This window comes from Mobula hypostoma, chromosome 2 (genome assembly GCF_963921235.1).
Source record: "Mobula hypostoma chromosome 2, sMobHyp1.1, whole genome shotgun sequence".
Taxonomy (NCBI): Eukaryota; Metazoa; Chordata; class Chondrichthyes; order Myliobatiformes; family Myliobatidae; genus Mobula; species Mobula hypostoma.
Genome location: NC_086098.1, coordinates 182,576,851 through 182,594,249, shown reverse-complemented (window position 1 = coordinate 182,594,249; position 17,399 = coordinate 182,576,851). Strand labels below are relative to the sequence as shown.

The window sequence follows — 17,399 nt, the reverse complement described above, 5'->3', positions numbered from 1 at the left end:
AAAGGCTTTTGATTTGAATATTTTTTTCACCATGATGAAATAACCCCAACAACAATAAGTTGGTTTAAAGAGTAGTCATGTTGTATTACATAGAACATTGATCAGTCCAGCAAAAGGCCCTTCAGCCCAAAATGTCTGTATTGAACATGAAGCCAAATTAAGCTAAATCTCTACGGACTACACATGATCCATTCCCTCCATTCCCTGTATATTCATGTGTCTAAAACCCTCTTAGATGCCTCTATCATATTTGTTTCCACCACTACGAGCAGCAGCCCATTCTAGCCACTTACCAGTCTCTGTGTAAAATTTCTACATCTCCTTTGAACTTTCCCCCTTTCCATTTAAATTCATATCTTCTAGTATTTGACACTTCTATCCTGGGAAAAACATTCAGACTGTCAACCTTATAATTTTATAATGATTATTTTATATACATAATTTCATACTCATAATTTTATACGCATCTAACCGGTTTCCTCTCTGCTTCCGATGCTCCACAGAAAATAAACAAAGTTTGACCAATTTCCTTCTAATCCAGGCAGATTCCTGGTAAACCTCTTCTGTACCTTTTCCAAAGCCAGAAGTGCTCACAATAATTAAAAATATAAACAAGTTCCTTAAATAAAAAAACCTATTTCCAGGTGTTTACAACATTTGAAGATTTACCCAGTCAAAAATAGCCATACAACCACATTCAGTCTTGGAATGTGTAGAATTATAAAGTTAAGTCATAGCATAATTGGATCCAGAGTTAAGGAGGAGCAAATTAATATTATACTTTTCATTGCTGTCCACTGATCCCTCCAGGAAGCTGTGTGGTTTGTAGGATCCCAGTTGGTTATGATACTTTCCATTATCAAATAGCTTGTTGATATTCACGATCAGGGCTTATGAATGAATAGTGGCCACTAGAGAGCACTCAACACTCATAAGCTGAGTCAAGTGAGAAAAGTATAGAAAATTGGAAAAAGGCTTTACCTTTCAAAATAACGTGTCCTCCATTCCCTCCATTGCCTCCATCAGGACCTCCAAACTCTTTGCGAGGTTCACTGTGGAACGTGCATACTCCATCACCACCTTTCCCTCCTACCACAGTGATCCTTCGCTGATCCACAAAGTACCGGGTCTAAATCACAGAAAAATGGTGGGCTATAATTTTTCAAACCTTCTTCCTCAAAACTTTCCCTCTTTAAAAGCAGAAGGCTCATTAAAAAAAAAACACGGATTATTTTTCTGAACAAACAGCAATGTTATGCCTCAATTATTTTCCTCTTGTGTCTAATTACAGTTATTGGATTTTAGACACCCAGATCTGTGTTGATATTGTGGTTTTGTGTGGTTATGATAGTTTAACAATACCGTAGATTTGGTGGCTAGAAAAACAACGAGGCTAGGGCAACCTGTGTTCATCAGAACTAAGAAATAAATTCAATCATTTCTGCCAACTTTTGAACATTTGCAATTAAGTGCAGAAATTCAGAAGATGGTATCAGTTACTCTGCTTTTCCTTGAAGCTTTGCTACTTTTGTATTTTGTGGAGAGATTGCACAACCTAATAATTAGAAGGATACAAGGTTTCAGTTGAAACACAACAGGAAAAAGTAGAAATGATATTTTAAAAGCATGATAAATCATACATCATTTTCAGCATTAATCATTAAGGAGCGTCACCATCCAGGACAGGCCTTCTTCTCATAACTATCATCAAGGAGGTGGTACAGGAGCCTAAAGATACACTCTCAGTCTTTCAGAAACTTCTTCCCTCTGCCATCAGATTTTAGATTAGATTATGAGGACACGCAGTCCTCTTCTATTGTCACTTAGTAATGCATGCATTAAGAAATGATACAATATTCCTCGGGTGTGATATCACAGAAACACAGGACAGACCAAGACCGAAAAACTAACAAAAACCACATAATTATAACGTATAGTTACAACAGTGCAACAATACCATAACTTGATGAAGAACAGGCCATGGCAGAGTAAAAGAGTTCAAAGTCTCTCGAATGTCCCACATCTCACGCTGTCGGGAGAAGGAGGAAAACTCTCCCTGCCATGCCCGACCACAGTCCAACCCTGAGTCATCCAAAAACTTCGAGATCCGATCAGCCCTCCGACACTGAGTACTGAGCACCATCTCTGCCGAACCCTTCGACCTCAGCCTCGGTCGCCAGCAGCAGGCAAAGCCGGGGATCTTGGGGCCTTCCCTCAGAGGAATCTCGATCACACAGTAGCAGCAGCAGCGAACCGGGCAGTTCAGAAATTTCTCCAGATGTTCCTCTGCTTCTCACGTCTGTCTCCATCAAATCAGAATTGTGCATGGCGTCCTACTTACAAATACGATATCATTTCACCGGAGAGCTGCATGCGCTGCGTCGCGCCGCCATCTTCTGATTTCTGAATGGTCTGTGAACCTCACTATTTTGCCCTCTTTTTGTAATACTTTTTTAAAACTTTTCTTATTATAACATAATTTTTTATGTAAGACCATAAGATATAGGAGCAGAATTAGGCCATTTAGCCCATTGAGTCTGCACTGCCTTTTAATCATGGCTGATCCTTTTTTTCCCCCTCTCCTCCTCAACCCCATTTCCTAGCCTTCTCCCCGTAACCTTTGATGCCATGTCCAATCAAGAACCTATCAATCTCTGCCTTAAATACACCCAACGACCTCATCTCCACAGCTGCACATGGCAACAAATTCCACAAATTCACCACCCTCTGGCTAAAGAAATTTCTCCGCATCTCTGTCTTGAATGGATGCCACTCTATCCGGAGGCTGTGCCCTCTTGTCCTAGACTCTCCCACCATGGGAAGCATACCTTCCACATCTACTCTGTCTAGTCCTTTCAACATTCAGAAGGTTTCAATGAGACCCCCTCTCATCCTTCTAAATTCCAGCGAGTATAGACCCAGAGCCATCAAACAAATTTTCCTCATATGATAACTCTTTCATTTCTGGAATCATCCTTGTGAACCTCCTCTGGGCCCTCTCCAATGCCAGCACATCTCTTTGAAGATGAGGAGCTCCAAACTGTACACAATACTCAAGGTGAGGCCTCACCAGTGCCTTATAAAGCCTCAGCATCACATTCCTGCTCTTACATTCTAGACCTTTTGAAACGAATGCTAACATTGCATTTGCCTTCCTCACCACTGACTCAACCTGCAAGTTACCCTTTAGGGTGTTCTGCGCAAGGACTCTCAAGTCCCTTTGCATCTCAGATTTTCAGATTTTCTCCCTATTTAGAACATAGACTGCACATTTATTTCTACTACCAAAGTGCATGACTGCATTTTTCAACATTATATTTCATTTGCCACATTCTTGCCCATTTTCCTAATCTGTGTAAGTCCTTCTGCATCCTACCCGTTTCCTCAGCACTACCTGCCCCTCCACCAATCTTCGTATCATTTGCAAACTTGGCAACAAAGCCTTCTATTTCATCATCCAAATCATTTATATACAGCATAAAAAGAAGTGGTCCCAACACTGACCCCTGCAGAATACCACTAGTCACTGGCAGCCAAACAGACAAGGATCCTTTTGTATTACACAAAACTCCCACAAACCAACAAATATCACAACATAGATCAGTGACGATAAACTTGATTTTGATTCATAATTACTACACAGCTTTTCTGGTAGCAAAAATAACTCCAATATGTGGAGCCCCATTCTGTCATGTCCAAATATTACTGAGAGATTTAAACTCGTTTGTCAAACTTCTTTCCTTATTTTTATTTCCCTTTCTAGATATTAACAAACACTAATTTCTCAATTAAATTGGTACTCTCACTTCCTGATGCGAATATTGCTTGTCTGTGGGCTAACTGGTTAAGAGGTCATAATGTTATCTGCCTTCCTCATACAGAGAAAATTTACAGGGATATTGCTGGATCAGGAGGACCCAAGTTACAAGGAAAGATTGCATAGATTAGGACTGTATTCCTGAATGTAGAAAATTGAGAGATTTGATAGAGGTATACTAAATTATGAGGGGTGAATGCAAGCAGCACTGAGGTTGGGCAGGACTACAACTAGATATCATGAGTTAAGGGTGAGAGGTGAAGAGTTTAAGTGGAAACTTCTTCAGTCAGAGTGTCATGAGAGTGTGGAACGAGCTGCCAGTGCAAGTGGTGCTTGCGAGCTCGATTTCAAAGTTTAAGAGAAGTTTGGATGTTCGGGGTGTGGTGGCCATGGTCCGGGTTTAGGCCGATGGGAGTAGGCAGTTTAAATGGTTCGGCACAGACTAGATGAGCAAACAGCCTGTTTCTGTGCTGCACTTTTCTATGACTATGACTCTAAGTCTGGGAAATCAGAGGATATAGTGGCGTTTCGCACAGTGATAGTTACCGCTTTCAAGTGTGAAGGCCTGATTAACTATGAACAAACATAATGTAATAAATGATAAGCACTTCTTATTCGCAGATAGTCCCAAATCATTGTGACCTAATCACTGATCCCAAATCCTGGTGTTGGACCTTCAGCCCCACACACCCAGATTAAGGAACAGTTCCCTACAACCATCACGCTCCTGAACCAATGTGGATAACTTCACTCACTTCAATATTGAACCGATCCCACAACTTATAGACTCACTTTCAAGGTCTCTACAACTCACTCTCAGTATTATTTATTTATTTTTTAAAAAAAATTATTTGCACAATTGTTTTCTTTTCCACATTGGTTGTTTGTCAATATTTATGTATGGTTTTTCACAAATTCTATTATATTTCTTTATTTTCCTGTAAATGCCTGTAAGAAAATGAATATTAAGGTAGTGTGTGGTGACATGTACACACTTTCAAATAATAAACTTACTTTGACTCTGTGACCAAAGATAGTTCCTTTCTCATCAAACTAAAAGCTTCAGTTATACTTAGTAAGACATTTGAAAATTTGATGTGTGAAGAAACATTAAAATTACCAGTTTCTTTTCAGAAAGGTGCTTCTTCTTCCGAACTCCTTTAGCTTTGGCAGATTTCAGGCAGCTTACAGTGAAATTCCGTAACAGTATATTGCCGGCATCAGGGTTTACCAGGAAGTTACATCCCAAACGCTGGCACAAGCAATCACCTGTTGCAGAGCTCTGCAGTGGAATCCACTTTCGCAGGGACAAGATTCGTCTGATAGACATGGTAGGCTAACAGAAAGAAAACATTAATTAATAGTAATTTGCGATTCCACTGCATTTCTGAATGAAAACAACACAAAACATTTCACTGGTACATTATTAAACAAAGTTTGGCAGAGAACATTTATGTAGATGGTAGGGTGCACTGTTAGAGATAATTTTGGGTTTAGCACATTTACATTTAGCAAATGACTTCAGCCACCAATCTTCAAATCTAAATACAACCTGTAGATATCATTTAAAATGCAGCTCTGAACAATAGATTCCTAAAAGCCTTGAATCACAGATCAGACAATGCTGATTAAAATTCATTTAGGTGTCTGTGGTATGGGCGCGAATAAGGAATTGTGAAGTTTGTGTGTAGTTTCAAAGAAAGCATTGTGGATACATTGTAAATGGAATTGTCTTTTGATGTTTAGCACATAAAATATCGAGTCCCACGTTGGGCCAGCCAGATATTTTGACTGAAAGGGCCTCAATAGGGTCTACTGCATCTTTCCTTGTCAAATAAAGAAGCTACTTCATAACTACCAGTACTTTTCTCAGGTGACCTCAGTCACGCAACATAACTTGATGTCTAGAGTTGGATACCTTCATGCGACACATCGTGTGACCAGCGATCTTAGCGGTCTAAGTGGTGAGTATTTTTAAACTAGCACTCACACTTGTACCTGTTCAGGTTGGTGGTACACGGGAACATGAGGTAACATGAACACAGAGAACTGAACAGGAAGATATAAGAGTTGTCTGTGCATGTGTGCTTATGTAAGAGACAAAACTTGTGTGTTAATTTGGTGGGATGGAGCCACCAGTTGCGAAGGGTTGTTACTAAAGGTTCGGGACTCCAGTGGGGGTGTGCATACTCATTTGGGGGGCTGAATTTTAGCATACACGTTTTGCGAGGTGGATGTGATTCAAAGGAATACAGCAGGCATCATGAATTCGGGCGCTCAAAAGTGGCAGATTGCAGAGTACATACTTTGCAGTTTTAACTATGTGCTGATTAACCAGTATCCATCATTTATATTTTGCATGGTGTGGGAGTTAGTGTGGAGATATTTCAGGAGGTTTTACCTACACAAATCTGTCAGAATGTCACCTATTGATGTCAGGCAATGTCAGGTTGAGAACCCTGATGATCCTGGCCAGCCTGTGACTCTGATTATAACCATTCATAAGCCCTTCACCCCCAGGAAGAAACAGAGCATTTTGTCAGAGCTGCCCTCACTTAAAGTTGCATGTGGGAATTCAGAATTCTGGCACAAGTTTGAGGAAACGTTTGAAATTCACCAGATGCTCCCTAAAGATATATACGTGTTGGTAAAAGTGAAGTGTCCGAGGACAATGTGGGACAGTATGTCACGGGGATGTGGGATGGTACACGGGCAACTTCTGGGAACACCAGCAATGAAGAAAGATAGCGCTCTTTTAAAGAGGAAGTGAGTAGCAACTGGGGGAAGGGGGAGGTGAGTGTAACTGGGGAACAATAATGGCAGTGATTTAAAGAACTGATGAGACAGTAATGGATTATGCAGAACGTAAATATCGAGCGTACGAGGAGTACTCAGGGTTGGATAATCCAGAAAAAGACAACCCAGTGTTCCTGAAAATGATGAAGGAAGGCCTGAGCTCAGCCCACCAGGAAGTTTTAGATTTAGAGATAGCAGTGGAGCCAACCTACTCTGCGAGAGTCTTGTCGACCAGTGAGATAGACCAAAGAAAGTGCAAGAGGAATTGTAAAGTCCTGCTATAGTGAATGCAGCTGCTGTGACATCTCAGGCTACGTCCACACTACACCGGATAATTTTGAAAACGCCGGTTTCGAGTAAAAACGACAGGCGTCCACACTAAGCGTTTTTCAAAATATCTCTGTCCACACTAGACGGATATTTGGGTGAACCTCCTCCTACCGGGCATGCGCAGGACACACAGAAAACAAGCGAAGAGGAAACGGTATACTTGGTGCATGTTTGTCCAGTTACAGAGTAGAAAAACTTAAAAGGAATTAGAACCATAGAACACTACAGCACAGAAAACAGGCCATCCGGCCCTTCTAGTCTGTGCCGAAACATTATTCCGCTAGTCCCATTGACCTGCATCCAGTCCATAACCCTCCAGACCTCTCCCATCCAATTTATTCTTAAAACTTGTTCCACGCTCCCACCACTTTCTGAGTGAAGAAGTTCCCCCTAAACCTTTCCTCCTACACCTTCCAATCCTATGCCACTTGTTTCTAATTATTTGATTTCATTTTTTTTTAACCAACAGTCACGCCACCCCTCTGCCTGTCCTTTTGATACAATGTGTATCCTTCGATGTTAAACCCCCAGCTATAATCTTCGTTCAGCCAAATACTGGAGCGTATGGAGGCAACTGACAGGGAGTTCACAGACAGTATGACCCGGCTGACGACGAACATTGAAAAACTGACTAGCTCTGTTGCATTAATAAAGCACCTTGTTAAATGTATAAAACATGTCTGCATCAGTGTTATCTTGTATTTCCATACAATGTTACATTAGGCTGTTACACATCTATTGTCAGAGAAGTACTTACATAAATAGGTAAACCATCTTGGTTCTTGGTCCTTGATCCTCCAAAATATTCCGCATGGAATTTAAACTGGAGGTGGCGGAAGGTGTTTTCTGTCCTTACCTTCATACAAGCAAGGACAGAAAACGGGGCAAAGTGAGTATACCTATTTATTCAGTAAGCTATGGGTCAAAGTATTTAAAAACGCAAACACGAGGAATTCTGCAGATGCTGGAAATTCAAGCAACACACATCAAAGTTGCTGGTGAACGCAGCAGGCCAGGCAGCATCTCTAGGAAGAGGTACAGTCGACGTTTCGGGCCGAGACCCTTCGTCAGGACTAACTGAAGGAAGAGCTAGTAAGAGATTTGAAAGTGGGAGGAGGAGGGGGAGATCCAAATGATAGGAGAAGACAGGAGGGGGAGGGATGGAGCCAGGAGCTGGACAGTTGGTTGGCAAAAGGGATATGAGAGGATCATGGGACAGGAGGCCCAGGGAGAAGGAAAAGGGGGAGGGGGGAAAAAACCCAGAGGATGGGCAAGGGGTATAGTCAGAGGGAAAAAAAGGAGAGAGAGAGAGAGAGAGAGAGAGAGAGAGAGAGAGAGAAAGAATGCGTGTATATAAATAAATAACGGATGGGGTACGAGGGGGAGGTGGGGCATTAGCGGAAGTTTGAAAAGTCAATGTTCATGCCATCAGGTTGGAGGCTACCCAGACGGAATATAAGGTGTTGTTCCTCCAACCTGAGTGTGGCTTCATCTGTACAGTAGATTTGGCCATGGATAGACATATCAGAATGGGAATGAGATGTGGAATTAAAATTGTGACCACTGGGAGGTCGTTTTGCTGAACACCTACACTCTGTCCGCCAGAGAAAGCAGGAGAAGTAATATGGATAAGCCAGGGGCAGTGAACGTATACAACCAACAGAGAACACAACATAGCCAGCATAGCAGCACTGACAGCTGTTCAGTGTATAGTGAAAGAAATAATACACCAGGGGATACTCAGAGAGAATCCATTAACTACTAACTTGTCCATGTGGCCAGTAAAGAAGCCTGACGGATCTTATCAGTTAACAATAGACTATACCGCCCTTAATAAGACTACACTGAGATTACATCCCATTGTGGCGAGCCCTGCAACAATCCTGAATGGCCTGTCTCCAGAACATGAAGTTTTTTCGGTCCTGGATATCGCTAATGCATCTTGGGGGCTCCCTTTAGCACCTAAGTCCCATGACCGATTTGTTTTCACCCTAGATGGGCAGCAGTACATGTGGACCAGACTCCCCACGGATTCCACACTAGCCCAGCCATTTTTCATAAGGTCATGGCACAGACTTTGGAAAAGCTCAATTTAACACTCTACCAGTCAACCATCTTACAATATGTTCTATGTTCTAATGTGTGGATGATCTACTAACTGCTTCAGAAGAAAAACAGGTCAGTTAGGGGTGATAGCCAGTGTTTTCGAGATACTGTGAGATGAAGGTTTGAAATCAATCCACACAAGGCTCAGGTACCTAGGCTACACCATTTCCCAGGGGAGGAAGGACATGTCAGACGACAGTCATTCAGATATCAGCTTCATGCCCCGCCCTCTGAACACAAGGGGAGTGAGGAAGGTAATGTGTCTTTTCAATTACAGCCACAATCTCAGCACTTATGGCCCTGATACAGGCCTTGGTTAAAGAAGCAAAGCCCCATCTGGAGGAAGTAAGATGGCAGCCAGATGAACAAAAGGCTTTTACAGATATCAAGAAAGCCCTGATCTCTGCATCTGCACTAGGGTACCAGATGCAGCTCACCCCTTTCACCTACACTGCAGCAATGAGGGAGGGTGCAGGGACCATGGGGACACAAGAAGGCCAGAGGCATATTATTCAATGAAACATTGCAGCAGGAATTCCCGCTGCGTAGCAGCTTTAGACTGCACCGTGTGGGCAGTGCGAGCAAGCGAACCAGTTGTAATGGTGGCACAACTCATACTACACACACCTCATCCCATTGTAGAGCTGAATATGGAGGCTGAGAGCAGTCACTGACGGCACAAGGGGAACTTGAGAGGCAGTCCTCATCCCCAAAGACAAGTCAGTAATAGTTAGGGACAGTGGAATGAATCCTGCAAGCACCATCTGAATAGAGAGGGAGGTATATGAGTGCTAAGTGGAAAGAGAAAGAAGAAGATATTGGTGTGAAGGCAACACCTCTAGAAGGGGAAGCAGAGGAAATTTTTATAGATGGGTCTCGGAGGTACATAGACAGGAAGCCACAGACTGGGTGCATCATGGTAAAGGAAACAGGTGAAGAATCAGCTTCAGGAGCACTGCAAGGGGGTTGCTCAGCTCAGGTAGCTGATCTGGTGTCCATGGTGGAAGCACTGCACTACAGTAAAGGCAGACAAGTAAATATACAGTGTGTACAAACAGCCAGTACGCCTCTGGGGTGGTGCATGATTATCTGATAGCACGGGCATGATGAGGATTTGTAACTTCAACAAGGGCAGGTATTTGACATGGGCACCTGATAGAAGAACTGTTGAAAGCTGTGAGTCTGCCAGCAGAGGTGGCAGTAATTAAAGTAAAAGGGGAGAGCAAGGAGCAGAAAGGAAATGAGTGAGCAGATGTCAATGCGAAAGAGGCAGCAGAGGGACAAGAGGCAATTGAAATTGCAACTGCGCAGGAAGAAATGACTGATGCCAGTTTAATAAAATTAAATGAAGAGGTGGAGGCAGAAGGAGAAATGGAGCAGAAAGTGAGCACAGCAGGCACCAGATGGGAGATGGACCCACAGGGAGAAAGGAATCGCAGTGGCATCACCAGATACTACTGAAGTTATATCATGGGATGATGCATCAGGGAAGGCAGAGCATGATCACTACTCTCCAGAAGGACTGGTGGTGGCCAGGATGGGTGGGGAGGTTGAGAATTCTGCTGCTGTTGTATCATTTGTGCCCAACATAAAGCTACAGATGGCAAACCAGCCATGGCCGAGGGGACCCTGGGAAAACATCCACTTGGACTTCACGGAGCCCCTGCCAGAAAGCGGGGAGAGAAGCTACTGTCTAGTAATTATGGACCACTTTACCCGGTGGATAGAGGCTTTCCCAACAAGGGACTGCTCCACCAGCACTGCTGCACGGATTCCAGATCTGGAAATCCTCCCGAGGTGCGGAACCCCAGTTCAGGTGGACTCGGATCAAGGAGCACATTTCACAGGGAAAGTGATGAAGGAAATGTACCAACTGTTTGGAATTTGACAACAGTCTCACGTACGCTACCACCCTCAGAGTTCACGAATGGTAGAAAGGATGAACCGAACAATCAAGAATGCCTTTGCCAAAGCTTCAGCTGTGATGGGAAAGACATAGGTTGATGTATTACCAGGAATCCTGATGAGATTGCGAGCAACCCCAAACCATACACTAGATCTCAGCGCCTATAAATTACTGATGGAGCGAGCAATGTGACTCCCTTATGGGGTAATTATGGATTGCGGTGAGCCTGGGGCTTACAGGGATAGAAGGACACAGTATGTGAAAGACCTTTGTAACCAATTTCAAGTGATGAAGAACCGAGTAAAACAACAGCAACATTTATTAAGAGAACCGGAGAGAAAGGAGATAGTCCTCCTACAGCCAGATGACCAAGTCATTGTGATGGTGCTGCCTGAAAGAGCAGGGTTTGCTCCCAGATGGATGGGACACAGATGGTACTTTTAACAATTGACACATGTGTCTGTGCGCAGATTTGGCAAGGCAGTCAGTAGAAACACTGGACTCGGGTTAAAGCTCTATGACTCACCTTGTTGCTCCCACAGGTAGAGCGGGGGAATCAAGCGTACCCAGTAACCATGCAATTACAGAGAATCTAAAAGATGAACTCCAGTCAGCCACACTAGAGCTGACCACAGTTGAACATAGAGCATAGGACCTAAAACACATTACAGGTCCTTTGGCCTTCAGTAGATGGAATATGATTGAATTCATACCGCAATTTGACAGGGAGAAGCACAACTCATATGTATTAGTATCTCAATGGAATAAAGGAAGTTACTGAGGCATGAGAGAGGAGCTTGCCCAGGTGGGTTGGAAGAGGAAACGGGTGGAGATGATGGCAGAGCAGAGATGGCTGAAGTTTCGGGGAACAGTTCACAAGGCGCAGGATAGATAAGTCCCACAGAAGAAGTTGTTCTCAAATGGCAGGGCTAGGCAACAGTGGCTGACAAAGGAAGTTAAGGTCTGCATACAAGCCAAGGAAAGGGCATATAAGGTAGCAAAAGTGAGTGGGAAGTTGGATGATTGGGAAGCTTTTAAAATCCAACAAAAGACAACAAAAAGCTACTAGAAGGGAAAAAATGAGGGCAAACTAGCCAATAATATAAAGCAGAATACTAAAAGTTTTTTCCGTTATATAAAGAGTAAAAGGGAGGTGAGAGTTGATATTGGACCATTGGAAAAATAATGCTGGTGAGGTAGTAATGGGGGGCAAAGAAATGGCACATGAACGTAATGGGTATTTTGCATGTCTTCACTGTGGAAGACACTAGGAGTGTGCCAGAGGTCCGTGAGTGCCAGGGAACAGGAGTGAGTGCCATTGCTATTACAAAGGAAAAAGTGTGAGGCATACCGAAAGGTCTTAAAGTGGATAAGTCTCCTTGACCAGATGGACTACATTCCAGAGTCCTGAGAGAGGTTACTGAAAGATAACGGATGCATTGGTCATGATCTTTCAAGAATCAGTAGATCCTGGCATGATCCCAGAGGACTGGAAAATTGCAAATGTCACTCCATTCTTTAAGAAGGGATGAAGGCAAAGGAAAGGAAATTATAGGCCAGTAAGTCTAACACAATGGTTGGGAAAGTGTTGGAGACTATAATTAAGGATGAGATTTTGGGGTACTTGGAGACTAATGATAAAACAAGTCAAAGTCAGCATGGTTTCTGCACAGGGAAATCTTGACTGACAAATCTGTTTGAGTTCTTTGAGGAAATAACAAGCAAGGTAGACAAAGGAGAGGCAGTGGAAGTTATTTACTTGGATTTTCAGAAGGCATTTGATAAGGTGCCACACATGAGGCTGCTTAACAAGACAAAATCCTATAGCATTACAGGAAAGATACAGGCATTGATAGAGGAATGGCTGACAAGCAGGAGGCAGTGAGTGGAATAAATGGGGCCTTTTCTGGTTATCTGCCAGTGACTAGTGGTGTTCTTCAGGGGTCAGTATTGGGATCACTACTTCTCACACTTTTTGTCAATGATTTGGATAATGGAATTGATGGCTTTGTGGCAAAGTTTGTGGATGATATGAAGATAGGTAGAAGGGTAGATAGTGCTCAGGAAGCAATGCAGTTGCAGCAGGACTTAAGACAAATTGGATGAATTGGCATAAAAGTGACAGACAGAATAGAATAGCGTTTTGGGAAATGTGTGATAATGCATTTTGGTAAAAGGAAGAACAGTGCAGACTATTATCTAAATGGGGAGAGCGTTTAAACCTCAGAGCTGCAGAGGGACATAGGAGTCTTCTTGCAAGACTCCCAGAAGGTTAATTTACAGGTTGAGTCTGTGATAAAGAAGGCAAATGCAATGTTAGCATTTATTTCAAGGGGAATAGAATATAAAAACAAAGAGATGATGTTGAGCCTTTATAAGACACTAGTCAGGCTGCAATTGGAGCATTGTCAACAGTTTTGAGCCCCATATCTCAGAAAGGATGTGTCATCATTGGAGAGAGTCCAGAGGAGCTTCACGAGGATGATTCTGGGAATTAACGTGTTAACATATGAGCAGCATTTGGCAGCTTTGGGCCTGCACTTACTGGAATTTACAAGAATGCAGGGGGATCTCTTTGAAGCCTACTGAATGTTAAAAGGACTAGATAGGGTGGGTGTAGAGAGAATGTTTCCTCTGGTGGGGATATCCAGAGCTAGAGGGCACAGCCTCAACACTGAGGGACAACCTTTTAGAACAGAGGTAAGGAGGATTTTATTTTCTGTCAGAGTGGTGAATCTGTGGAATGCGCTGCCACAGACTGTGGTGGAGGCCAAGTCATAGGTATATTTAAGGTAAAACTTGATCGTTTCCTGATCGGTCACGCATCAAAGGATATGGCTAGAAGGCAGGTGTATGGAGTTGAGTGGCATCCGGGATCAGCCATGGTAGAATGGCAGGGCAGAATTGATGGGCTGAATGGCCTAATTCTGCTCCTATGTCTTATGATTTTCTGGAAACAGACCCACAGCAAACATACAGGCAGAAGACACTGAGAACGTGACAGAAACAGAAATAACATGTTAAAGTGTGATGGTAATGGTACTCTGTACTAAAGGTTGGTTGCTGAAGGTAGATATTAGTTGAATAGCATAAAATAGAAAAGATATTTGTGAAAATAGATGGGGAGAGATTTACGTCAAAGCAACTTCAATAGTGTGGCAGACTGGCAAAGATTGCACACACATCTGAAGGCAGTCACCCCAGCCTGAATAGGGAGTGAATACAAATGAGCTGGGACTTTTCAGCAGTTGGGCCAGCGATCGACCGGACAGTTCAGAAGGAGGTGCCACCAGGAAGAGGCCCTTGCAGTCATTCAAATAAAGACCACACCAACCCTTTCCTGTACATCGATGAGAGGCTCTGTGAGCCTAATGCACATACCTTGCTGGTGCCCCTGGAAAGAGAGAGCTTTAGCAACCAGAGAATGAAAGGGTGAAGACAAGGAATGTGAATAAGCTGCAACTGGCCAGCAGGTGAAGAACTAACAAGAATACAAACGAAGTCGCATTTCTAAAGACTGTTTTTCAAATTTCTGGAACATTCTCTCTGCTTAGTATTTTGTAGGTAGTGATTCGGGATGATAGGGTAGATGTAGATGCACAATTTCTCCAACTCTGTCACATTTGCCACTATGAGACATTCTGTGTTTCAGGTTCCTCTGAAGTGTCTTCCCTTTTCTTGATCCATGGCTTCCACTCTGCCATAGTGGACAAAGCACTTGACTGCTTGTTATCTATTTCCTGCACCTTCCCTCTCATCTCTTCTCCTCCAAGACAAAACAATCACATAGTTCCTATGGTCCACACCTTCCACTCCACATTCTCTACATTGAACAGATGATCTTTCACAATTTCCACCAGCTCCAGCAAGATTCCACCATCAGAAGATGCATTTTCCCCTCCCTATCCTGGCAAAGGCATTGTTCACATTGTAACTCTCTTCCACCTCAGCCAACCACTTCCAGTTTCTGATTACAAAACCATAAACCGCTGGTAAACCTCTACAGGTCAGGCAGCCTTTGCTGCTCACATGGTTCCAACATATAACATGCCCCTGTCTGACAGAACCACATCAGTGACAAATTACACACCTCATCTCACCTGCCACATGGTTAATCTGTCATGGTTTCACCTACTTTTTGCTGCCACCCTGACTAACTAATTTCTCTTTCTCGGATCTGATCAAAGCTCCCTCACCCGAAATATTACCCATTTCTCCTTCCACAGACCTGCCTGACCTGCTTAGCTTTCCAGCATTTTCATTTCTTATCTAATACAGTTAAGTCTAGACTGTCAGCCAAGTCCCACCAATGTGCTAATAACAGCTCTTTATGCTGATTTAGAAGCTTAATGTGTTGATAACTGTCTTCATTAAGCCATTTCAACTCATCCGGTCTTTGTTCTGCACATCCCTCCTACTGAAAATGTACTTGTCTCCCCCTTACAACAGACAATCTGCTGGAAAGACTCAGTGGGACGAGCAGCATCGGTGGCAGGAAAAGAATCGTCGATGTTTTGGATTGAAACCCTGCATCGAAGTCCTAATGCTGGGTTTCTACCCAAAACATCAACCATTCCTTTCCTCCTACAGATGTTGCTTGACCCACTGAGTCCTTCCAGCAAATTGATCTTCATTCCAGATTCCAGCACCTGGAATCTCGTGTCTCCATTGCATCTCACTTCCCCAGTTCTGAAAAAGGGTCCCAAGCCCAAAACATTTTGACTATTTCTCTCTCCACAGATGCTGCCTGAACTGCACAGATTTCTCTGCTTTTTTTTTGGTTTGATTGTCCTTTCACCTCTTCCTTTCTACCATCAGGGACACAGCCAGTCTTCCCAGGTGGAGCAGCAGTTCACTTGCACTTCTTTGAACATTCAGTGTTCATAATGCAATCCCCTCTACAGTGGAGTAACAAAACGCAGACTAGGTGCTCACTGTGCAGAGGACCATTGCAGGATTAAGCCTGTCTGTCCTCCTGCACTGTTACAAGAAAGCCCAATACAAATTAGAGCTACAGCACCTCATATTCCATTGTGGCATGTTGCAGCCTTCCAGACTCAAGACTGAATTTGGCACTCTATTCTTCCGTCTGTATCAAACTTATCAATTATATCCATCATTATTTTAGCTCAATTTTTCTTATTCTTTTCATATATTCTGACCTGCTTGGTATGTCCCACTCTCTTGCCAAGCACAGACAAAAACCATCATGTATTTGGAGCAGTTCCCATTATCCTATTCAAATTCAGCCGGAGATATTCCCTCTGTTCTTAACATCCCTCCCTCACCTTCCCTACTGAAAACTAACTTGTTTTTCTCTCTTTCCAGGTTCTGAGAAAGAGTTCTGGACTTGTTCACTGATTCTCCTTCCACAGATGCTGCCTGACCTACTGAGCATTTCCAGGAGTTTTTCTTTTTAAGGGTCCTTCTCTGGTTATGGATGCCCAACTTACATACAACTTGTACAAAAGAGCGGTCATTTGCTGGCCCCTGTGGGACTGCAGGCATCTTTTGCCGCCAGGGGACTCAGCTCAAGGCTGCATTTCCAACACGTGAACTATGTGGGTTCCCAACAGTTGACAGGAACAGAATATAGCTATAACTCAGGGAGGACTGAATTTCAAAATGTATCATCCACAGTTTCGATGAACTTCAATTTTTAAAAAGCAACTTCAACGAAAAGAGCGAGGGTACTTTGGAGCTGGAACTCCACCATGGATGGTCCCGAGCCCGGCTGTGAAACAGAGATGGTTGGGCAGAGAATAGCAACCCCATCCTGCAAATTCCCAGAGCTAAAGAAACACCAACCGAAGCTCCCAAGGCCTCATCTCTGGAAGAAGGTGAGCTGCACTGGGAAAAAATGTACAAGAATGACCCGTGACTGAAGACTCTGGCCAGCAACTGTTGGTGGCCTATGCCATACTAGGGGTGATGGGCTTAAGAAGAGATGTTGGAGCTAGGGACCTAGGCAACTAAAGGCAGAAATACTATTTAAACTGGGGATGTGCTACAGGCCAGAACAAGATAAATACAGAGATCTCAGATGACACAAGTGGAGGAAGGGGATACAGAAACCGAGATGACTGAGGCTGTGGAAGGATATACATATATCCATGAATATTACAGCACAGAAACAAACTATTTGACACCTGTTTAATCACACTCTTCTGTTCAATTCAGACATCTGAACTTCACAATTCCTTAACCTTTACCATAAACAGAAAGCTCAATATATTTGTTGATGCATATAATTCATATGAATGAGGTGCAAACAGAAGACATCACTGTCAAAACTACAACTGTAACAATTACAAACATTAAATTATAAAACAGACATTCATTCATCACAAATTCATTTCAAGTGAATATGAAAATTCAGCCGATCGTCAGGATTTTCCCCAGCTCTCCACACTGTGTTGTATTAAAACAGATAATAAAAACACA

At 43.1% G+C, this 17,399-nt stretch overlaps 1 protein-coding gene across 5 annotated transcripts in view; it reads right to left on the bottom strand.

The window, feature by feature from the left end:
• Positions 1 to 17,399, bottom strand: part of mtg2 (mitochondrial ribosome-associated GTPase 2) — a 28,388-nt gene that overhangs the window by 8,350 nt on the left and 2,639 nt on the right. For 4 of the 5 annotated variants that reach the window (XM_063074437.1, XM_063074428.1, XM_063074420.1 and 1 more), the window contains 2 exons: positions 4,938 to 5,153; positions 982 to 1,129 (listed from right to left, as the gene is read on the bottom strand). In XM_063074437.1, the coding sequence (XP_062930507.1) occupies positions 982 to 1,129; positions 4,938 to 5,147 (358 nt within the window). In that variant the 5' untranslated portion in view covers positions 5,148 to 5,153. Of the gene's footprint in view, positions 1 to 981; positions 1,130 to 4,937; positions 5,154 to 7,700; positions 7,776 to 17,399 lie in introns of those variants that run through there. The other variant, XM_063074447.1, reaches the window with a different exon arrangement.